Below are 25,597 nucleotides of genomic sequence, written 5' to 3' on the forward strand. Positions count from 1 at the left end.
GCCCGGTGGATCAGCTCATGTTAATGATATGTTAATGAGATGTTAATGTAGAGTTAATGAGAGCCCGGTGGATCGGCTCATGAACAAAATATATTTCTGAATGACTGAGACCTTTGTAAAGTAATTGCTTCTGGAAAATAAAAGAAGACATAATTATCACACCTTGTTTTCTGCTGTGTTGCTTTTCCATGTGTCCACTGTATAAGTTTATTGAGCTGTATAAGTTTATTGAGCTGTCTAAAGAGCACAAAGTACATGATACTGCAGAGCCAGAAACTAGTGTTGCCATGTCCAATTATTATAAGCGACTTTGGGCTTATCTTTCTGTGAAGTTGCTTGTAATTACATTACATTACATTACATTACAGTCATTTAGCAGACGCTTTTATCCAAAGCGACTTACAATAAGTACATTCAACATAGGTAGGGAACATTACATTACATTACATTACAGTCATTTAGCAGACGCTTTTATCCAAAGCGACTTACAATAAGTACATTTAACATAGGTAGGGAACATTACATTACAGTCATTTAGCAGACGCTTTTATCCAAAGCGACTTACAATAAGTGTATTCAACATAGGTAGGGAACGAAAACTACTAATCACCAGAAGTTTTAAGTATATTTCCTGCAAAAACAAGCAACCAAGAGTATACCTAGCGCTAAGGTAAAAGTGCAATATATCAGCTACCTACTTTCTTAAACAGATGAGACAAAAATGGCAAAATCAAATGAGCACGAGCTAAAACAAATAAGTGTATCGACTAAACAAGATCCAATAAAACAATACAAAAATAAAACAAGAGTTCGTACAACTAGTTAACAACAAGTAGGCCAGGCAAAGAGGAAGGATAGTGTTTCCTGAAGAGGTGGGTTTTCAGCCTGCGGCGAAAGATGGGCAGTGACTCTGCTGTCCTGACATCAGTGGGAAGTTCATTCCACCACTGTGGGGCCAGAACAGAAAAAAGTCGTGACCGTGTCGATCGACCAGAAGGACCGTTGAGTGGCGAGGGAGTCAGTCGCCCCGAGGTGGCAGACCGGAGTGGTCGGGCAGGGGTGTGGGCATTGACCAAAACCCGGAGGTAAGAAGGAGCTGTTCCTTTCACTGCGAAAACTACTAATCAAGGGTTGTTTTAAATTGATGCGTGTGTGTGTGTGTGTGTGTGTGTGTGTGTGTGTGTGTGTGTGTGTGTGTGTGTGTGTGTGTGTGTGTGTGTGCGTGTGCGTGTGCACGGCCTGTTACCGCGTCCCAAGACCAATGCATCCCTGAGTATATATAGGGTTTAAGTGCAAGTTAACAGCAGGGGGTCAACAGGGGGTCCAGGACCCGTAGGGGGTCCTCAGATATGTGTTATATATGTGTTATGTAATGTTATAATAATGTTATAAATGTGTTCATGTTTACAACACTTCACAAACATCTGACTCAGTTCATCTGGTTGTATTCAACGGCCCTTGTCGCCCTCGCGTGGACAAAATGAGTAAATACAAGTGTAAGTCGTCAATAAATCACTCTAATCATTAAAATATTAAACACGAGACGACGCAACATGGCGCTGGTTTCTACACCATTGGTTCTCAAAGTGGGGTCCGAGGACCCCCAGGGCAGGGGTACTTGAGGGGGTTCCAGGGGTCCCCAGCTAAATGATGGACAGGGACCAAATGGACCCTTATGGGTCTGTAACTCTGAGAGTGTACAAATGGAACCAAATGGACCCTTATGGGTCTGTAACTCTGACAGTGTACAAATGGAACCAAATGGACCCTAACGGATCCATTTGGTTCCATTTGTACACTCTCAGAGTTACATTAACATTGATTTTACAATATGAATCGGGGTCCCAGAGACATACATGCCATTAAATGGGGGTCTGTAGCCCTAATGCATGTTAAACTGGGGGTCCTTGATATTAAAATGGTTGAAATCACTGCTAAAGAGCCGTAAAATTGAAAATCTTCTATTATGGGGGTCCTTGGCTTATCTTTTCAAATGGGGGTCCGCGGTCTAATAAGTGTCTATTTGGGGGTCCTTGGCATGAAAAATTTTGAGAACCACTGTTCTACACGAAGCTGTTCTAATCTACAAGCTCACAATGAGACTCGTTGTGAGCTTGTAGATCGGCTATTTTCGGCGCGAGACACCGTCGTAGTATTTGTATTTGTAAGCCTTAAAGCGGTTGGAACTATGATGTAAACACAGTCACATTTTAAGATAGACATTTCTGGTGTGTTCAGTTAAAATCGGTGACCCTATTGAATTTTGTGACTAGGTACTGCGGCTGCGTCACTTTGAGCCGTGATGCAAGCTTGTACATCTGCTATTTAAATAAAATGTTTTGATCATTTTGAATCATTTATAATTTGTATAAATCAATCAGGTTCTGAAGTTTGACAATTAGTGATTTATAGAACCAGCCTCAGGTCTTAATGGGTTAATAATAGAGCTATTAACAACATTTAAACCCTATCATCCATACAGCAGAGTTGTGTAAGATCTGGTAAATATGTTTAAATACATGTTTAAACATCTGGGGACCCCAAGGGAGACCCCACATTATTTTGGGGGGGTCCCCAGATGATTAGCTTAATGTTAAACAGCTTAATGTTAAGCAGTTTCAACTATGATTATTTTGGGGGGTCCCCAGCGCAACTATGATTATTTTGGGGGGTCCACAGTTCAACTATGATTATTTTGGGGGGTCCCCAGTGTTGGGGACCCTTGCAGTATATATAGCATATATTCTATATGTATTGGTGAGTCACATTGTGATCAAAATGTGTTAAAAAGTGGATAATAGCGCCCTCTGGTGGGTGACCTACCAAAGGTTGGTTTGTATTTTAGCCGTACGACGGTGACGCGCGCCGAAAATAGCCGATGTTGAGAGCTCGTAGATCGGCTATTTTCGGCGACCGCGCAGTACACGGTCACAGAATTCAATAGGTCACCGATTTCAACTGAACACACCGGAAATCTCTGTCTTAATGTGTGACTGTGTTTACATCCGCTAGCCGGCTAGCCACCTAGCCAGCTAGCGAGCTAGCCGACTAGCTTCTCAAGTGTTTTAACTAATAACAAGTCCTATATTTGTTGTAAAACGTTCTTTAATTCAATCGACAGTTGTGTTAAATAACCTTATATCTTTTAATACAACAATAAAACATGTAAAACACCTAATAACAGCATGAAGATAAAAATAAAGCTAACAATGGCTAAAGCTATCGCTAACTGCGCATGCTCAGTCCTCACAAAGGTCGGTTTATATGTCAGCCGTACGACGGTGACGTGCTGTTTTCGGCTGTTTCCGTCAGCACTCGGGCTCGGGTGTTTTCGGCTGTTTCCGTCAGCACACGCATTGTCGATGGAAAATGTAGTTCTTTAAATGTAGTCCTCAGCGCTACCCATGTGGGTGTATGGGAAATGTAGTAGTCGATTGTAGTATTTCTAGCCACCCATGGTGGATGGAACATGTAGTTCTTAACTGTAGTCCTTATGGCCACTGTTTATGTGCAACTAGCGGCTAGCTAGCAGCTAGCAGCTGCAAAGTTTATGCTCATAACAAACTAACAAACCAATGAGTGGAGGAGGAATTAACAATACAAATCATCATCTTATTATGATGACGCTCTTTATAAAACGATTAAATGGACTAAATATCCATAAATAGTGTTTGTTGAGTCACTGCGTCATAGTTATAAATAATATACCTAGAGGAGACGAGAGTAGAGTTTTTCCACTAGAGGGCGACACAGTCCGCAGGATAACATTAGAGGAGAAGGCAGTGTGAAGAACAGCAAGTGCCGGTCAAATGCAGTAACTGTGCTGGAAATCATTATGCAGGAGCAGCACAATGTCCTAAAAAATGCATGGAAGACAATGTGAAAAGGATCAGGAAAGACGAGAGGATCTCGTATGCGGAAGCTGTGAAGAGATTGGAGGGCAAGGAAAACATGACAGTGCAAAATAAACCAAAGGAAAAAGTGAACAATACTGTCCAAAGTATCTGCATTGATAAAAGGCCATTCCTGGCTTTCATAGCCATGGTTATGAATTGTGCAGCAGAAATACAGAGCAAGACAGAAAGAATAAAGATGATACTGGATGCAGCCACAAGGTGTTTGGATGTGGTGGATATTAGTGGAGAGGACCTGAATAACACTCTGAAAGAGGGTTTTACCCCAACTCAGACAAATAGTGTCTGAGTCATAGAACGGATAATTGGATGATGGGGACTTTTTGGGTGGGATATTGTATTTTCAGTATATAGCTTGCATAGAGACACTGAAACATTTTTGTACAGTAGGTGGCGATATGCACCTTTTATTTTGGTTGCGAAACGCCATTAAATAAGAGAAGAAGAAGAAGAAGAATCTCTGTTTGTTTATGCTCCACCTGCTGTGCCTTGAGAAGCCTCTAGGCGGTGCTGTGGGCGAGGCCTCTGGTGTCACATCAGTGTTTTAGATGGTAAACAAAGAGTAGCCTAGGACTATATACATGTTGTCTTAAATGTTTAATACTGACATAAAGAACAGAACAATAGTGATTTATAACAAGTACTTCCAAAACACTTCTGTATTGACAGACAGATAGATCATAACATGTCTCTACATGTCTCTACATGTCTCTTCTGTATTGACAAACAGATAGATGATAACATGTCTCTACATGTCTCTTCTGTATTGACAAACAGATAGATGATAACATGTCTCTACATGTCTCTTCTTGACAGACAGATAGATCATAACATGTCTCTACATGTCTCTACATGTCTCTTCTGTATTGACAGACAGATAGATGATAACATGTCTCTACATGTCTCTTCTGTATTGACAGACAGATAGATGATAACATGTCTCTACGGTGGAGTTTAATGAAAGAAATACTTATCAGATACAAAGAGGAAAACACAAGCTTTCCGTACAGCTGCCATGTTGGTGAGTTTAACGTCGTTTAATACAATCAGATCTGACTTTTCTGTTTAGATGTATGGGCTGTTAAGGGCTGGTCTTGCAACTCTAGATTCCAGATATTAAACATATAGGATCTAAGAGTTGCTCAGGGCTGGATTAGACCTACTTTCTTCACTTCCACAACTTGTGCTTCTGCTGTCTATGGATGTCCAGAGGATCACTTAATACGGCCCCCACCTTCACTTAATACGGCCCCCACCTTCACTTAATGCGGCCCCCACCTTCACTTAATGCGGCCCCCACCTTCACTTAATGCGGCCCCCACCTTCACTTAATACGGCCCCCACCTTCACTTAATGCGGCCCCCACCTTCACTTAATGCGGCCCACTCAGAATAGTGATATATTATTGATTTCAGCTGTTATGATTCTAATGTGGTAATGTTTGTTTACGGGTTAGCACCGTGCCTGCATGCCATCATTCCTGCTTAACCTGCTTGCTACCTGACGCTGAAATGGACAGCTGTCGTTTCTGATGCTTAATCTTCAAATGCGTTGATGCATTGTTCTTGATTTGTGGTTAGACAACTTCTTGTATTCATTTAATTTTCCAATAAACATATACCAATAATCTTATAATAATAATATTAGCTTGTAGATCTGCTATTTTCGGCTAATGTTCCCCTCAGAATAGGGATGCTAGGGTTCAAGTGGTTAATGTAAAAAAAAAAGGACCCCCTGTTGAAGACCTCTGCTCTAGATGTTCGGGCTGTGAGGTTAGAACAGAAGGAACCCCTCTTTGCCCCAACAGTTTATTTATTAAAGAGAATAAGTCAATAGTTTAATATGTATACATTTTTTAAAAAGTGTAATGCACAACAAACAATAATAAAAACATTATTTATGATTAACATATTGATGATTGCACTTGACTTGATATTTGTATATGGCAGTGGTTGAAATGTCAGTTCCTTAGTTTATTTATTTTTCTCAGTTTTCTGTCTGCTGTAAATGTTTGGTCACATGACGTGTGGTTTGTCCACAAGTGTCTTTCTAAGTTCTCTGTCTTCACCATCACGTGCATTTCTTGCTGATGAGACTTAAATACTTACAGTAGAATAATGATGACAGAGCTCTATCTAGTTCCATGTATGGTATGATACACAAATACATATGGCTGACACTTCAGTTTCTTTTTCTCAGTTCTCTGTCTGCAGGAAAGGTTTAGTCACATGATTTATGGTTTGTCAGAAAGTGTCTTTCTTCACTTAGCTTACTGCATAGTTGTTGCAATTCATTTTCCCATCAATAATAATGTGTTTTAAATATGTCTTTTGTCTCATGAGATCTGTTCCCAAACTCATTCAATGATGTCTTTTCTCATTAGATCTGGTTGAACAATAGTATCTCAATAAACAAAACACAGCCCCGCCCCCACTCATTTGTTAGTTTCAAGAGTTGTGGTTTCCATTAAAGTGAACAAGTATTCAATGTTGATGAGAACATCTTAGACCATAGGTGGTATGATGTAACGTGTGTGTGTGTGTGTGTGTGTGTGTGTGTGTGTGTGTGTGTGTGTGTGTGTGTGTGTGTGTGTGTGTGTGTGTGTGTGTGTGTGTGTGGCCCATGTGAAACATTTGGGGCAGAGGTTCTGAATTGGCATCCAGGGAGTGTGTGTGCACAGTTTCGCAGCGACCGGGCCAACGGTGCCGGAGATTAGTCGCTCGCAGACAGATGGACACACGGACACACGGACGGACGGACGGACGGACGGACGGAAAGACAAGGGGTAAAACATACTCTCTCGCCATGCCTTTGGCCTGGCGGAGACAATAAGTGACTACAGGGCAGTTGAGTCAAACTTTATTGTCTAATATCTTGTTTAACATGTTAACATGATAAATGTTGTTTATCAAACATTTCCATGTCAAGGAGCACCATCCAAATAAATATAAATATATATCTGAAAATGTTTTGGTGCCATTTAGAAGGTATTTTACAGAATTCCTCCTCAGGTCTGAATGGGTTAAACAGACTATGTAGAGGACAGGAGATGTGTGGGTGTGAACATTACTTTGTCTGCGTGCGAAGCAGTGTGTGTGTGTGTGTGTGTGTGTGTGTGTGTGTGTGTGTGTGTGTGTGCGTACCGTAGGTGTGGCGTAACGTCAGGTGAAACATGTGATGAGTGATCAGATAAGTACTGCATAAGACACACTGACACACGACCAATGGCCAATCAGGTCTGATTAATTACACCAATGCATTAAAAAGAAGGAAGCATTATACGTGTCATAGAACATATAACATTGTATGTATGAACACAGGCCAACACATTAACACCATATTGGGAGGTGGGTGGAGGGTCAGAATCATGTTCAGCTTCCACAACGAGGAGGTGATATTAATAAAATATGATAGTTAGTTCATTCTCTTTATTTTGGGGACAGTCTATTGACAACAAGACTGCAGCTTCTGTTTTCAATCAATCAATAAATCATGTGATGTATTTCATCTCTCTCTCTCCAGGTTCAGGTGAGGTACAGACACACCTCTCTCTCTCTCTCTCTCTCTCTCTCTCTCTCTCTCTCTCTCTCTCTCTCTCTCTCTCTCTCTCTCTCTCTCTCTCTCTCTCCGCCCAGCTCATTTCATCTAACAGGAAATAACAAAGTTCCAGACGCTGTGTGACTGAATGCTCTACAACTACAACTCTTCAACCATTACATGTCATTATAATGTAATTCATTATAATGACATGAACCTTTCTACAGTGGAGGACGGTGGATTCATCAGGACATGTTAAAGATAAGGTCTGTGAGCTTCATGTTTCTGACAGGAGACTTTTACACTACATGTCTTGTTCAGGGTCTCTGCTCTATACAGTATGTCAAATGTCTTGAAACAACTTGTTGTGATTCATACTGTAATGAAATGTAATTATATAATGAAATGTAATGTAATTATCAGGAAACCAAACACATGTATGATGTTACATCTATATGACATGCAGCTGGCATCGTTCCAGAACACGCGGCTCTCTAGGGCTTTAAAGTCTGTTTGTGTTGGTGATTTATACACCGTTATATTTTATACCAACAAAAGAAGAAGAAAACATGTTTTTCAGAAAAAGGACCCCTTATAGCTGAGAGAGAGATGAAGCAGGGACCCCCACAACATATTGTATAGATGGGAGATGAAGCAGGGACCCCCACTACATATTGTATAGATGAGAGATGAAGCAGGGACCCCCACTACATATTGTATAGATGAGAGGTGAAGCAGGGACCCCCACTACATATTGTATAGATGAGAGATGAAGCAGGGACCCCCACTACATATTGTATAGATGAGAGAGATGAAGCAGGGACCCCCGACTACATATTGTATAGATGAGAGATGAAGCAGGGACCCCCACTACATATTGTATAGATGAGAGATGAAGCAGGGACCCCCACTACATATTGTATAGATGAGAGAGATGAAGCAGGGACCCCCGACTACATATTGTATAGATGAGAGATGAAGCAGGGACCCCCACTACGTATTGTATAGATGAGAGAGATGAAGCAGGGACCCCCACTACATATTGTATAGATGAGAGATGAAGCAGGGACCCCCACTACATATTGTATAGATGAGAGAGATGAAGCAGGGACCCCCGACTACATATTGTATAGATTAGAGGTTTGGGCCGCTTCGTGGCCCTCACATCACATCAATATACATTTTCTGTGACTTGTTGAAAGGTAAATAAAAAAATAAATAAAAATGCTGGCAGTGGGCAAACACAGCCAGAAATAAATAAATCTGGCAGTGAATGAGTTAATGGTTTAACATCCTCTGTTTGTACCAGGAATCAACCATGGTGCTTAGGGTGAATATCCTCAACACTCTGGAGGAGCTGGAAGAAGATGACTTCAAGTCTTTCAAGTGGTATCTGCAAGACGAACACTTAGGTCACAAGCCAATCCCAAAATACAAACTGGAGACGGCCGACAGGAGGGTCATGGCCGACCTGATGGTGGGGTTCTACGCTGGAGTTACCGCTCAGATCGTGCAGAACATTCTGAAACAGATCAACAAGAACGATCTGGTGCAGAGCTTTGCAGAAGGTAGGTGTGGTTATCAGATGGAGCAGAATATTGTCTCATTGGTTATTATGTATTAATGCCTATTCTGCATGACCACCTCAGAGTATGATAAATACATAGAATATGTGATGCTTTACACACCAACTCTGTCAGCTGTAAATTATGCATAAAATAAATAAGATATATGTATATAATATGTATATCCAGAGTGATAGTATACAAGTGTTATATACTGTCCTTATTTCAACAGCAGTGTCCAGAGATGTCGTGGGAAGTGATGATATTGGGAAAACAAAAGGTTCCTCAGTGCAGGTAAAACCTTTTCTTTTGTTCACTTTACAATGTCTGATGCATCTTGACAGCCAAGCTGTTTCATATTGCATTCCACTGAATCACTTTGTTGGGTCCAAAAACAATAATCTCATATTATGTTTAATAGGCTCTATGCACAGCATGATAATAATAATGAAACAAATAATGACTATTGCAAGTACCCCTCACCCCGCTGATGAAGGCATTTATTTTAAATATAAATAAACTTTGATTTGATTTGACACAACTGAACAGGTGACATGAAACACAGGTGACATGACACATTGATTCAAAGCCATATGATTGACATTAGGAGTGTTCCTGTGTGTATTAACCCGTTCAATGAGCTTGTAGATCTGCATTTTTTTTTTTACATTGTGATTTTTTTTGCAAATCTTTGAATATAATTATATTCTACAAATGTTTTCTAAATCCTAACAGTTTTTTTGAAAAAAACGTATGTTGCTATATCAGTGTTGCTCCAATGTTTCCATGTCAAGGACCCCCAAAATGATATGTATTTGGCCGTGGACCCCCATCTCAAAATATGTTGTTCCAGAGACCCCCCAGAAGCACAGATCGGAGCTAAAAATGTTCGCTTTAATATATATATATATATTCAAAGATTTGCACACATTTTCAAGATTTAAAAAAAAATAGCAGATCTACAAGCTCAAAGCACGGCTGCGTGTAGATCTGCTATTTTTTAATAGCCCAAAGAAATCTAAAATGACACAGATGCGTTCCCGGTCTTAAAGGGTCAGCTGGCTGAGCAACAAGGAGAACATTGTGATCAATGTATTGATCTGTATGTCTATATGTGTCTCTCTGCTTCTCTCTCTCCAGAGCTTCCAGTCTCCCTCCATTTCCCCTGGATCTGCAGGTGAGATGAATATTAATGCTTTATTGTTCAGTCAGTCATGGTAGTAAACAGTGGGTTTGGAAAGTCAAGAAGAACACTTGTTTTGCTGCCAAAGCCCACACGGAAAGAAAATATATGAACCTATATTGCCACATATATGTTCCGGAATGTAGACGGCATCCCGGGAGCAGTATGGGTTAGCGCCCCATGCTGTGTCTTCCGTGAGGAAGAAGCCCAAAAAACCCGCGGTGAGGCCTTTAGGAGGGCCATTCCATTCCAGCGTACCGCAAGCGGAGCTAATACCATTAGACGGCCCAATCTAGTGGTATCGGCCCAAGGAACCATCACGCCAGAAGGAAATGTTTGGATCGGGGCGGTGCATCTGATCTGGCGCAGCGCTCAGGTCCTGGACCTGGTGAGACGAAGGAGGAGCCCGGCCAGGAGACAACCCACAGTGCCTAGTCCCTCCACGTGCCAGAGCCTCCCCGAATCCCGGCAGAGTACTTCCGGAGAAGCGGACTGAGTGGCCCTGTCTTGCCCTATAGGACTGACCGTGGGTGCTACTGGGACGTAAGTCGGGGCTTGATCAACCCTGGCTGGGTCACCTGGGCGAGGGTGTATGTTGTATGTTGCGAGACCCGAAACACCCTATGACCCCAGGCTACAACACTGATGATGCGTCCCAGTTGCATCCATGTGATGTATTTCTTTATTAGTTCAACATATATGCCACATATATGAAATTGGCCCCCTACATATATGTCTCTCAACATATATGCACATATATATCCATATATGCACATATATGTGCATATGAATGCTGCATATATGCCCATATATGTAGGGGGCCAATTTCATATATCGTCGGTGTCCAGGACGAACCAGCTAACTCCATTTTCATCTTCCTTTATTTTTTCATAAATCAATGCTATTGAACACCCTTTAGGTCTGAAACAAGCTCCCCATAGTCTGTTAAAACTATGCAGTGTACCTGTTTATCAAACTTAGCACTGACGCTAATGTTATGAAAACAAGTAATTATATTTCTAAAATCTATGAAGTGTTTAATGAGGAGAGCAATGTGACAAGAAGAAAGGCGTTCATAGCATTTCTGTCGCGCTAGTTCTACTACCTTTTTGCAGAAGTTAAAGTCCTGTTTATTATTGTAGGCCTATATAATAAGTGGCATGAAGCATCAGGGCATTAATTCACACGTTGTTGTGATGCATTGTGAGCTTGGAGATCCATTGTTAGCTTTTGAGAATTTGTACCCTTTTGAAACCTCTCCCTCAGCAGCGAGTGGAGCTACTGTTGTTTTGACTCCTAACTCCACTTCAGCTTGATTTCTGCTCGTCTGAAACTACTAACTCCACTTGCGCTGGGTAAAGTGTTGATTTAGCCGCGAATTGGTTAAAGTGTTGATAATATAATGACACATGCAAGTATCTGACAATATATAAAGTCACTATACCAACTTTGATGATGCAGTATTGCTTTGTTATAAAAATATAAGGTTTTCTTCATTTCCTGAAAAACGTATATTTTGTTTTTTCGTTTCCTGAACAATGAGCGTTTTGGAGTTAGCAGTTTCTGGCTGGACAGCAGAGATATGCATTATATATTATATATGCTAAATATAGGTCATATATGTTTATTTACACATATGTGTTAAATATAGGTCATATATGTTTATTTACACACATGCAGTATGTTAAGGATATGTATACCTACATAAATAAAATATTCATACCTACATGAATTAAATAAAACACAATATCTAGAAGTTATTAAACATTTATTCAAAATCTCAATTAAACATAATCACAACAGAAAATAATTGGTTGATCTTAGACAGGAATAATAATTTAGGGATTGAAGTATCTTTCTGAATGGACGCGCCGTGGGGACACTAAAGCGCTGGTGATAATTCTACAAGTTTTTATTTGTCAACTTTCAGGAGCGTCAAACACGGCCACTGCAGGGATCAAAAAAACTACAGCGCGCTCCACAATTGTGAAGCGTAACCTTTTATACACAAACGTTGTCAGAAACAGCAAGTCATTGATAAGAGGAAGTTATGGTGTAGGCCGTTCTGATGCAATCATGTCTGTCTCGCTCATCTTCATCATGGAGGAACAGGATGTGGGTCAGATCTACACCCAAGAATACCCCGTCTCCTCCACAATGGTTGTGATGGTAGAATTTAGACCGTTTCACTAAATTCTTCTAGATTACAATGTAACCTCAGTTTAGGTCATTCTTTATTGACAATGACAACATATATGACATAGGCCTATCATTATCAAAAGGATAAAACTTTATGAAGCTGCCTGTTCAGTATCTTTTCATTGTTTGTTTTGTCTGCAGTGTATGAATCATCTGGAGGAGGAGGGGAGGATGAGGAGCTAGCTAGAAGTCCTTCTCAAGCCATGCTTCTATTTTCACCTCCGTCCAGGACCTGTTCAAAACGTGCACGTGAGTGCACACCACACCACAACAATAGCGATGATAAGCCACTCTTACTTAGTCAGTGAAATCACAATATCAGAGAAGGGTCATTCCTATGTTCCCAGAGTCCTACTCTACTTTCTCCAAGGTGTTCAACTGCCTGCTATGTTCCTGGAACATTCCCAAACACACAAACATCCTTTCTTATTTTCTGATATTAAAGTCAATATTATGTACAATTATGTTTGGACAGAACTTGATTCAAATTACATGCACACCAATCCTGGATAGGTGAGTGAGATGTGGTTGTATAGGGGTGTGATAGAGGAGTGAGATGTGGTTGTATAGGGGTGTGATAGAGGAGTGAGATGTGGTTGTATAGGGGTGTGATAGAGGAGTGAGATGTGGTTGTATAGGGGTGTGATAGGTGAGTGAGATGTGGTTGTATAGGGGTGTGATAGAGGAGTGAGATATGGTTGTATAGGGGTGTGATAGAGGAGTGAGATGTGGTTGTATAGGGGTGTGATAGAGGAGTGAGATGTGGTTGTATAGGGGTGTGATAGAGGAGTGAGATGTGGTTGTATAGGGGTGTGATAGAGGAGTGAGATGTGGTTGTATAGGGGTGTGATAGAGGAGTGAGATGTGGTTGTATAGGGGTGTGATAGAGGAGTGAGATATGGTTGTATAGGGGTGTGATAGAGGAGTGAGATGTGGTTGTATAGGGGTGTGATAGGTGAGTGAGATGTGGTTGTATAGGGGTGTGATAGAGGAGTGAGATGTGGTTGTATAGGGGTGTGATAGAGGAGTGAGATGTGGTTGTATAGGGGTGTGATAGGTGAGTGAGATGTGGTTGTATAGGGGTGTGATAGAGGAGTGAGATATGGTTGTATAGGGGTGTGATAGAGGAGTGAGATGTGGTTGTATAGGGGTGTGATAGAGGAGTGAGATGTGGTTGTATAGGGGTGTGATAGAGGAGTGAGATGTGGTTGTATAGGGGTGTGATAGAGGAGTGAGATGTGGTTGTATAGGGGTGTGATAGAGGAGTGAGATGTGGTTGTATAGGGGTGTGATAGAGGAGTGAGATATGGTTGTATAGGGGTGTGATAGAGGAGTGAGATGTGGTTGTATAGGGGTGTGATAGGTGAGTGAGATGTGGTTGTATAGGGGTGTGATAGAGGAGTGAGATGTGGTTGTATAGGGGTGTGATAGAGGAGTGAGATATGGTTGTATAGGGGTGTGATAGGTGAGTGAGATGTGGTTGTATAGGGGTGTGATAGAGGAGTGAGATGTGGTTGTATAGGGGTGTGATAGAGGAGTGAGATGTGGTAGGAATAGGGGTGTGATAGAGGAGTGAGATATGGTTGTATAGGGGTGTGATAGAGGAGTGAGATGTGGTTGTATAGGGGTGTGATAGAGGAGTGAGATGTGGTTGTATAGGGGTGTGATAGAGGAGTGAGATGTGGTTGTATAGGGGTGTGATAGAGGAGTGAGATATGGTTGTATAGGGGTGTGATAGAGGAGTGAGATGTGGTTGTATAGGGGTGTGATAGGTGAGTGAGATGTGGTTGTATAGGGGTGTGATAGGTGAGTGAGATGTGGTTGTATAGGGGTGTGATAGAGGAGTGAGATGTGGTTGTATAGGGGTGTGATAGAGGAGTGAGATATGGTTGTATAGGGGTGTGATAGAGGTGCATTGGTACCCCAGGAGAATTATAAAATGTTTTTTTAAATAGTAAAATATGCCTAATACGTTTAGGCATAAGGGGTAAGGCAAGATGCATGCATGACACAGCTGGTCCTAATGTTTCAAGGCAGCCATCGGCCATCGCTGGCATCAACAATTTGCTTACTGGCCCCAGGTTTAAGCTGGGTGTCCCAAGTCCATGACAAAATACAAAAAAACTAAAACAAATAATACTTGTTTTGTGTGCTTACATGGATGTTGATCATGTTCTAATTTATCTGTTGAAAGGTGCAGTCACTAAGTGCTAAAATAATTGCCCCCATCCTGATGAAACACCAGGTATAAAAAAAGTTAAATAAATTGTCATTGTAGTGAAAACAGCTGATCTGCAAGCTCACGGGTCACATCAAGATGCATTGTGAACTTATAGATCCCAATTTATTAATATATGTGTTATTCCATTGTAATTGTAGCGTGGATACATTATTTTATATACTGATTTTATATTGTTTTATCTCATATGCTTATCATGCAGATTAGTTTTTTATCTTACTCTTAAAAGCACTTTGTAACCTGATTTGGAAAAGCACGATACAAATAAATTCATTATCATTACATTAACAGCATTGCGGTGATTTAATGATACAAATAAATAAGCATACAGTATAGTATAAAGCCTATATCTGTTGCCAGAACCATTATGATAATTTAATGCTTTTCAAAAACAAAACAAAAACAGACTTAATTGGAAGGATTCACATTTAATTTTTTTCAGTTAATGTAGCCACTGCCACCTTCCCGTGACTCCATTTGGGGTCCTAAGCCACAGTTTGAGAACCTCTGTTTCATATGGTATCACTGTAATCCTTAACCATCAAAACATGGGTGTAGACATCACCTATTCTGTATTATCATGTTTGGTTTAAGAGATATGACGCAAAATACATTATTTGGTAATGGCGGAAAGTTTCATGCTTTTATGAAAAAGTGAACGATTCACCTAAAATCCTGTACCAATCCACCAGACTAATAATGTTATCCGGTTAGGCACATGCAGTTCGTTGGAGCAACTGGTATCGCGGGCGTCATCTTAGCGTAGGCAAACTGATAGCGGTTTCACACTACGGCCCCGGGTGCGCACCCTGGGCCACTTGGCTGATGTTGTGGTAGTGTGAACGTTGCGTATCGTTCCCCGAAACGGATCCCCGTTCCGTTCCCGAAACCACCTCCGGAGGCAGTCTCGGATCCGAATCATGCGTCCTCGGAGACGGTACGCTGCAGTGTGAAAGCAAGCGTACTGTTTGACGGAAGTGGCCCGCTATTTGTAATAGGTGACGGTATATAAACTCGACAAAAACAGTCAACAAAAACACGTCGCAGATCAATCCACAGGGGTTCAACCATGGCCGGATCCCGCGGGTTAATTTCATCATTAAATTATAAAATGAACCCGCGGGATGATGAAAGATTTAGTACCGCATCATCCCGCGGGTTAATTTTATCATTAAATGACCAAATGAACCCGCGGGATGATGCGCTAAAACCCGCAATATTTATATATAAAACGTATTTATTTATTTATATAAAACATTACATACAGAAATAGAATGAGAGCGCGAGATAGAAAGAGAGGCCGTGTCATGGCCATATAATGACAGCAACAATATATATATATATATATATATATATATATATATATATATATATATATATATATATAATAGTATATCTTGTGGATATCTTGTGGAGTTTCAGCTACTATGCATCCCAGAAATATATAGCTTATAAGGCTTTGTAATTTGAAATTTGTAAGTAAATATAACTCATTTAGATGTAGGCCTACGTAGGTTTATGGTTTCCCATGGACTATAGCCGTTTCACTCATGATGCAATTTCTCTTTCATAACAGATGCATACATGTGCCAGATAATCCCCACACAAAGAGAGTAAAAAAAGAAAAGACGTTACTTTATTTAGTAAGACATGAGAAACAGTACATGGAAGTACAATTCACAATACAAGGTTTCAGTCATTCAGTCCGACTTCACTGTATAGGCTAGTTGCCTTTTCATAAATTATATATTTTTGTACTTAAGCTGTCGTGAAAGTTTATAATATTTAGAGAAATGTAAGGTTTCAAATACAAAAGTAGTAGTTGTTGTGAAGGTTAGCAAACTGGACATTTAGACTGAATGTTTCCTGTATCCTCATCTTGCGCAAATGCACACAAGTGTTTCACCAGGTTTTATTTGTGTTGTTTCTCAAAAGCGTGCATCCGTTGTCTGTCAACAACACGCGCGCCAACAACACAGCAGTCTGTGCCTTGACTTCTGTGCGCTCGCGTCGCTGTGCGCTCAGTGCGCTCCTGACTCTCTCCCCAGCGGCAACCCTATATTTATGCGCGACCAGCACAAACATTGTCGCATAGTTGATGACGTCTGTGTCCACTGGGGAAGCACTATGTGCATGCCGCCACCTATAGGATCGGGGGTATATATGCAAGTGTATTCGGGCGCGTTAGAGACTTGGCCAGTGTGAATGCTGGCCAGCCAAGCGCACTCGGAAACGGAGCGGTCTGGAGTGCGCACCCGGAATCATAGTGAGAAACCGCCCTGAGACTCAAAGTGTCTCCATTCACTGACAGACTACATGAAATCTGCTGGCCACATTGCAGAATTGCCTTTATCCAACATCCTTAATGTTAGCTATTCAGGTCAGAACAGAGCTATAAACTTTGAAAGACTGAAATAATTGTTCATTTGAGAATTTTCTCTGACAAAAGCAACATATAACACAAATACTCCAAGACAGCCAAAAGCATATAATTCCAAAGTCACAGAGCAGAATATCATAATGGTAATAATGATAAAATAATACTATATACTACTAACTGAACATGAACTGACCATGTCTCTAGGAACCTGTTTAAACTATAAAACAGTAAAAGAGGATTTATTATTGCACAAATCCAGAGTGTGGAGTTTGCCAAGTTCCAACTAACTAGATGCTGCACAGCTGCTGCCTTTTAAAGGGTTAAGAGCTGGGTTACAAAAAGACCCGCCCCCACCTGCCTCTGATTGGCCTACCGAACGCCCCCCCTTCTGTGACACACGCGGAAGCTTGCCTACAGCTTTCCTACGCTAAAATGGCGCCCGAGATACCAATGAAGGAGGAGTCTACCTTTATATAGCCAAATTCAAATACCGAAAATCTCGGCCACTCGCTCACTCCCACTCGGTCACTCCGACTTCGATCCGGAAGTAGTCAGGGTCCAATTGTTCATTTGCTTCTTGGAGGAGGCGAGTGGAGTCGAGTGGAGTCGAGTGGAGTCTTCAAACAACTGTCGTCGTACCTCCACCAGAACAACCTCCTGGACTCCCACCAGTCTGGGTTTAAAGTGGGTCACTCGACTGAGACTGCCCTCCTGGCAGTGACGGAGTCGCTCCATGCGGCTAGAGCGAACTCTCTCTCCTCCGTCCTGATACTCCTGGACCTGTCTGCAGCCTTTGACACAGTGAACCATCAGATCCTCCTCTCCACCCTCGAGGGGATGGGTGTCTCAGGCTCTGCACTCTCCGTGTTTGCATCCTACCTGACGGGTCGCTCCTACCAGGTGATGCTGAGAGGGTCTGTGTCAGAACCACACAGGCTCGCTACTGGGGTTCCCCAAGGCTCGGTTCTGGGTCCTCTTCTTTTCTCTCTCTACACTACATCTCTTGGTGCTGTCATCCACTCCCACGGCTTTTCCTACCACTGCTATGCCGATGACACCCAGCTGATCCTCTCATTCCCCCCCTCTGACACACAAGTAGAGGCACACATCGCTGCTTGTCTGGCTGACATCTCAGAGTGGATGTCGACGCACCACCTGAAGTTCAACCTGGACAAGACCGAGCTGATGTTCATCCCGGGGAAGGGCTGTCCGCACCGAGACATGGCCATCACCATTGATAATGCTGTGGTGACATCAACTCGGACTGCGAAGAATCTGGGTGTGACCCTGGACGATCAACTGTCGTTCTCGGCTAACATCGTATCAGTGACACGGTCCTGCAGATTCCTCCTCTACAACATCAGGAGGATTCGCCCCTTCCTCACGGAGAAGGCAGCCCAGGTGCTCATCCAGGCTCTTGTCATCTCCCACCTGGACTACTGCAACTCCCTCCTTGCTGGTGCTCCGGCATCAGCCATCAGACCTCTGGAGCTTGTTCAGAAAGCTGCGGCTCGTCTGGTGTTCAACCGCCCCAAGTTCTCCCACACAACTATCCTTCTACGTTCTCTGCACTGGCTCCCCGTAGCGGCTCGCATTCAGTTTGAAACCCTGGTGCTAGCCTATAGGGCAGTGAAAGGAACAGCTCCTTCTTACCTCCGGGTTATGGTGGATGCCTACACCCCTGCCCGACCACTTCGGTCTGCCACCTCGGGGCGACTGATTGCCTCGTCACTCAAGGGTCCTTCTGGTCGATCGACACGGTCACGACTTTTTTCTGTTCTGGCCCCACAGTGGTGGAATGAACTTCCCACTGATGTCAGGACAGTAGAGTCACTGCCCATCTTTCGCCGCAGGCTGAAAACCCACCTCTTCAGGAAACACTACCCTTCCTCTGTGCCTGGCTTACTTGTTGTTAACTAGCTGTACGAACTCTTGTTTTATTGTGGTACTGTTTTATTGGATCTTGTTTAGTTGATACACTTTTGCTCATTTGATTTTGCTATTTTGTCTCATCTGTTTAAGAAAGTAGGTAGCTGATATATTGCACTTTTACCTTGCCGCTAGGTATAGTCTTGGTTGCTTGTTTTTGCAGGAAATGCACTCCAGACTTCTGGTGATTAGTAGTTTTGTTCCCTACCTATGTTGAATGCACTTATTGTAAGTCGCTTTGGATAAAAGCGTCTGCTAAATGACTGTTATGGAGGAGCTGAGGAGGCTCTCCACTTCCGCATTCAGCGAGTGTACCTCAAGTGTACGCCACTGGCTTTATTGCGTTGTATGATATAAAGCATAATACATACAATTATACATTGTAATATATTGTGCACACTTATTCTGTCTCAAAAGCTGATAGTTTCTCTTCGTGCATGCCTCAATGCAGTGCACGGCCTACTATAAATGACTGTTAATGGTAAATGGTAAATGGTGCATTTATATAGCGCTTCTATCCGAAGCGCTTTACATTGATAGTGCCATTAACCCATTCACACACACATTCATACACCGATGGCGGAGGAAACCATGCAAGGCACCAACCTGCTCATCGGGAGCAATTAGGGGTTCAGCATCTTGCTCAAGGACACTTCGACACTAACTCTAGGGGAGCGCCCCAGCCCGGGATCGAACTGGGAACCTTGCGGTTTTCCAGCTCACACTACCCGGCCACTCTACCCCTGAGCCACTGCCGCCCCACTGTGACAAATATTATGTTAACATTGTTAACTTCTGGGACGAATAAAAATAAAAAATAAAAGGAAACGGGTGGAAAACGGAACACTCGTCCTAAAACACAGTGCCCCATTTTTTTCGCGGGCCGAGGCCGCCGGATTAGACCTGAGGCGAGGGTGTTTTAGGACGAGAGGTGCGCGAGCAGCGCAATGGAGAAGAAGGACCCGCCGATATTTCCTTTTTGCTTAATATTGTTTGATGGTGAAACAATCATGACTGATACACATGAAAGAAGACCCTTCACAGCTAATAGAGAATTTTACATTTTAAGATTCGGTTCAGAATTGAATGAGTACGGTTATAGTTAAATGTGAACCCGTTTCTGCTATAAATATGCATCCACCGTTCTGCGCGCCCCTTGGCTGCGACGTTTCCTTTTTGCCACACATCTACACTTCATGGAGTAATTTTTTGTACTGGGGTTCTGGGGACTGTACGAGCAAAAAGAGGGACAGGTCAGGATTAAATTCATAAATGTAAGTTTGCTCATCCTGGCGCTTCATTCACTATTTCAGGAATAAATGGCCTTGCACAACAATGTTAACTATAAAGATAACGATGTGGCCATCCACATTGAGGAATTGTCTATTCTTATATTCTGTATAATTCCATACCTGCATATTATTCTATTCATGTATAATTTCATCCACGGCTCTGGTCCAGCTGTGTGAGATGTCATAAGTGATCGCAGAATTTGCCGTCGCTTTGAAATGACGCTGCTGAGTGCAGTCCGATCCTTTGAGGGAAACCGCTCGACCACTCGTCCTCGCAAATAATCCTCGGCTCCTCGCAGGGGCGGGGCTTAGGCGCGAGTGGAGGAAGCTAGGAGAGTGAGCGAGTGACCGAGCTTTGGGGAATGGAATTTGGCTTATGTCTATGGTCACTTCCCTATGCTCTCTCCATGTTTCCTGTCTGTCTCACGGTCTCGTCCCCTCACACACTTGGTCTTGACTTGGACTCACTCTGCATGGACTCAACCACAGCCTACTTAGACTCATTGAAAACATGATACTTACACACTATTGTACCAAATGAAATGATCACCTGTCGGGGGTAAAGACTTACAAAGGTAACTAGTTAGTAAGTAAGTACATTTTATTTATATAGCACATTTCACAGAGGAGTCTCACAAAGGGCTTTACATACATCAAATAAAAACAACAACACAAAACAAAAGGCTGTACAAATTTCTCTCAGGTGGGATAATAACACAGATAAGGAAAATAAAATCAATATTGACAACAAACGCCTGTTCAAATAGAAGCGTTTTGAGTTTGTTTTTAAAAATGTCAACCGAGGCTGCATATCTCAGGGCTTGGGGGAGAGCATTCCACAGTTTGGGGGCTACGGCTTGAAAAGCCTTGTCACCCTTGGTTCTAAGGTTGGTGATTGGGGTCTTTAACAGACCCTGTTCCACAGACCTTAGGGCCCTTTCTGGGACATAGCGTGGGACCAGATCGGTCAGGTAACTTGGAGCCTGACCATGTAGAGACCACCAGGACTTTAAACTGGACTCTGAATTTGATGGGGAGCCAATGTAAGGCGGCTAAGACTGGAGTGATGTGGGACCTTCTGTTTGTTCTGGTTAACAATTTGGCGGCAGCATTTTGAATTATTTGGAGGCGGTCCATGGTGGTTTTGCTGAGGCAGGTGAAAAGTGAATTGCAGTAGTCCAAACGTGATGAGATAAATGCGTGAATGATCATTGCTAATTTGGGGTGGGAAACTATGGATCTGAGCGTTGCAATGTTTCTGAGGTGAAAGAAGCATGACCGGGTTATAGAGTTGATGTGAGTATCAAGGTGCATTGATTGGTCAAACTGTACACCGAGGTTTCTGAGATTCTGGCGGATGTTTTGTCTAAGGGGCCCCATGCCTTCAATCACCTTGGGCACAGTTAGGATATAGCTGTGCTTGATTACTGTCTAATAAGTGTGCGTGTGTGTGTGTGTGTGTGTGTGTGTGTGTGTGTGTGTGTGTGTGTGTGTGTGTGTGTGTGTGTGTGTGTGTGTGTGTGTGTGTGTGTGTGTGTGTGTGTGTGTGCGTGCGTGCGTGCGCGTGTGTTTAGGCTATGCGTATGTGGCTGTGGCTGTGGCTGTGGTTGTGGCTGCAGTTGTGGTTGTGTGGGTGAGTGTGTTTGCAGGAGTTCCACAGCCTCCAGGACCAGGACCAGGGAACAGCACCAACAGAGGGGACTTTTTAAAATGTGAGTTATTCACTGAACTTTTGTCTGGTTTGGACTTTTTGGAGAAGTGCTTCTATGTGACAGTATAAAGTAACAGAGGAGATACAAGGTTTCTATGTGACAGTATAAAGTAACAGAGGAGATACAAGGTTTCTATGTGACAGTATAAAGTAACAGAGGAGATACAAGGTTTCTATGTGACAGTATAAAGTAACAGAGGAGATACAAGGTTTCTATGTGACAGTATAAAGTAACAGAGGAGATACAAGGTTTCTATGTGACAGTATAAAGTAACAGAGGAGATACAAGGTTTCTATGTGACAGTATAAAGTAACAGAGGAGATACTAGGTTTCTATGTGACAGTATAAAGTAACAGAGGAGATACAAGGTTTCTATGTGACAGTATAAAGTAACAGAGGAGATACAAGGTTTCTATGTGACAGTATAAAGTAACAGAGGAGATACAAGGTTTCTATGTGACAGTATAAAGTAACAGAGGAGATACAAGGTTTCTATGTGACAGTATAAAGTAACAGTGATGGATGGATGTCCAAAACTGTTACTTTTCAGGATTCAAATAAAAACAAAAGCAAAAATAGCAGATCTACAAGCTTGTTTAGAGCTTGTAGATCTGCTATTTTCGCTATTACTGTGACACTGTAGCACAATAAAGTACAGCATTAATTTATGCAAAACAATAAAACATTAAAATACGGAGATACAATGTTTCTGCTTGAGATGAGATACACACACACACACACACACACACACACACACACACACACACACACACACACACACACACACACACACGCGATGTGACGCGTTGTGAGTTTGTAGATCTGCTATTTTGAAATAGCCTATGTATAATAATATAGTGCTAAAGTGGTTAATGTATGTTTTATAATATTATAATGTATATCTGCAAAGTAACTAGTAACTAAAGTTTTCAAATAATTGTAGTGGAGTAAAAGTACAATACACGCACGCACGCACGCACGCACGCATGTACGCACGCACGCACGCACGCACGCACGCACGCACACACACACACACACACACACACACACACACACACACACACACACACACACACACACAGTACGTAAATAATAAATAAAGTGTTTAATTTGTGTTTAATATTAGTTAATATTGTATCATGTGTTTTTCTCACAGATTCCTGTCAACTTTCACTGGATGTAAACACAGTAAACAACATCCTCAGCCTGTATAAGGAGAACAGGCAGGTGTCTTGGACAGGACCGGGCCAACATTATCCTGAAGATCCACAGAGATTTACCTCTGCATGGCAGGTGTTGAGTAAAGAGAGTCTGTCTGAACGTTGTTACTTTGAAGTAAAATGGTTTGGAGGGCGTGTTGGTGTAGCAGTCAGTTATATAGACATCAACAGAAAGGAGATGAATCTATCACGCTTTGGTAACAATGACAAGTCCTGGATGTTATGGTGGGACTACAAGACTACAACCTACCCTCCAAAAAGCTACATGTACAGCTTCTATCACGACAGCATTGAGACTAAACTGTTTGGACCTTATGTCTCCATAGTGGGGAGTGTGGGTGACGGGGTGTGGGGGGTGTACGTAGATCACAGAGCAGGTACTGTGTCTTTCTATCAAGTTGATAAAGACACAGACACACAGACCCTCCTCTATACAGTAAACACCACCTTCACACAACCTCTCTATGCAGGGATATGGACTATTAATTCAGCAGAGGTCTGTAAGATCTGGTAGATCTTAGAGAGAAGCTAAACACAGACACATAAATGTTCCAACTGGAACCTGAACTGGTTCTTCACAGTGATGTCATAGCAGAACCATTCTTTGGGTCCAATAAGAACCTTTCAGACCTAAAGGTTCTTTATGGAACCATTTATTTAAACCCATTAAAACCAGGAAAGCATCATTTTAGATTTTAGCTATTCAAAAATAGCAGATCTACAAGCTCACAGCGCGTCACTTTGAGCCGTGATGCACGCTTGTACATCTGCTATTTAAATAAAATGTTTTGATCATTTTGAATCATTTATAATTTGTATAAATCAATCGGGTTCTGAAGTTTGACAATTAGTCATTCATAGAACCGGCCTCAGGTCTTAATGGGTTAATAATAGAGCTATTAACAACATTTAAACCCTATCATCCATACAGCAGAGGTGTGTAAGATCTGGTAAATATGTTTAAACACATGTTTAAACATCTGGGGACCCCAAGGGAGACCCCACATTATTTTGGGGGGTCCCCAGATGATTAGCTTAATGTTAAACAGCTTAATGTTAAGCAGTTTCAAATATGATTATTTTGGGGGGTCCCCAGTTCAACTATGATTATTTTGGGGGGTCCCCAGTGCAACTATGATTATTTTGGGGGGTCCACAGTTCAACTATGATTATTTTTGGGGGGTCCACAGTGCAACTATGATTATTTTGGGGGGTCCACAGTTCAACTATGATTATTTTGGGGGGTCCCCAGTGCAACTATGATTATTTTGGGGGGTCCACAGTATAAATAGGATTATTTTGGGGGGTCCCCAGTTCAAATAGGATTATTTTGGGGGGTTGTTGGGGACCCTTGCAGTCCATATGGTATATATTGTATATGTGTTAGTGGTGTGTTACTACAGGTCACACAATGGAGGCTCATTCTTATGTTCATTCAGCTGGTGTGACACCGGGCAGTCTGCAGCCTTTAAACTGTGTTGTGTGAATTAAGGGCAGTGGTGGAAAGTAACTAAGTACATTTACTTAACTACTGTACTTTTACTCCACTACAATTATTTGAAAACTTTAGTTACTAGTTACTTTTCAGATGTAAATTATGATATAAGCATACATTAAGTCATTAACCACATCGGCACTATTTTATACCTAGGCTATTTTCAAATATTTAGTACTTTTACTTTTGGTACTTTAAGTACATTTTGATGCCAATACCTTTGTACTTTTACTCAATTAAAATTTTAATTCTGGACTTTTACTTGTAACAGAGTATTTTTATATTAAAGTATTGATACTTTTACTTAAGTAAAGAGTGTGAGTACTTTTTCCACCACTGATTAAGGGTTGTTTTAAATTGATGTGTGTGTGTGTGTGTGTGTGTGTGTGTGTGTGTGTGTGTGTGTGTGTGTGTGTGTGTGTGCGTGTGCGTGTGCACGGCCTGTTACCGCGTCACAAGACCAATGCATCCCTGAGTATATATAGGGTTTAAGTGCAAGTTAACAGCAGGGGGTCAACAGGGGGTCCAGGACCCGTAGGGGGTCCTCAGATATACTACAGGGGGTCCAGGACCCGTAGGGGGTCCTCAGATATGTGTTATATATGTGTTATGTAATGTTATAATAATGTTATAAATGTGTTCATGTTTACAACACTTCACAAACATCTGACTCAGTTCATCTGGTTGTATTCAACGGCCCTTGTCGCCCTCGTGTGGACAACATGAGTAAATACAAGTGTACGTCGTCAATAAATCACTCTAATCATTAAAATATTATGATGCCAATACGTTTGTACTTTTACTCAAGTATTTTTTAAATTCTGGACTTTTACTTGTAACAGAGTATTTTTATATTAAAGTATCGATACTTTTACTTAAGTAAAGAATTTGAGTACTTTTTCCACCACTGCTAATCACCAGAAGTCTGAAGT

At 41.9% G+C, this 25,597-nt stretch overlaps 1 protein-coding gene across 1 annotated transcript; it reads left to right on the forward strand.

Annotated features, from left to right (window-relative positions):
* The first annotated feature begins 7,558 nt into the window (after positions 1-7,558).
* On the forward strand, positions 7,559-25,163 carry LOC311058026 (uncharacterized protein). The gene is made up of 7 exons (XM_084075290.1): positions 7,559-7,717; positions 8,761-9,019; positions 9,249-9,310; positions 10,157-10,193; positions 12,540-12,647; positions 21,813-21,950; positions 23,107-25,163. The coding sequence occupies exons 2-7, from the start codon at positions 8,770-8,772 to the stop codon at positions 23,682-23,684; spliced, it is 1,173 nt and encodes a 390-aa protein (XP_083931416.1). The 5' UTR covers positions 7,559-7,717; positions 8,761-8,769; the 3' UTR covers positions 23,685-25,163.
* Positions 25,164-25,597: the final 434 nt, after the last annotated feature.

This window comes from Gymnoscopelus microlampas (assembly GCF_963454915.1).
Source record: "Gymnoscopelus microlampas genome assembly, chromosome: 12".
In the NCBI taxonomy this organism is placed as follows: domain Eukaryota; kingdom Metazoa; phylum Chordata; class Actinopteri; order Myctophiformes; family Myctophidae; genus Gymnoscopelus; species Gymnoscopelus microlampas.

Excerpts from the sequence above, each read along its gene's own strand:
- LOC311058026 (XM_084075290.1), top strand. The coding sequence starts at position 8,770 with ATGGTGCTTAGGGTGAATATCCTCAACACTCTGGAGGAGCTGGAAGAA. Across the intron at positions 9,020-9,248 it reads GGTGCAGAGCTTTGCAGAAG|CAGTGTCCAGAGATGTCGTG; the intron begins GTAGGTGTGGTT and ends TTATTTCAACAG. Across the intron at positions 10,194-12,539 it reads CATTTCCCCTGGATCTGCAG|TGTATGAATCATCTGGAGGA; the intron begins GTGAGATGAATA and ends TTTTGTCTGCAG.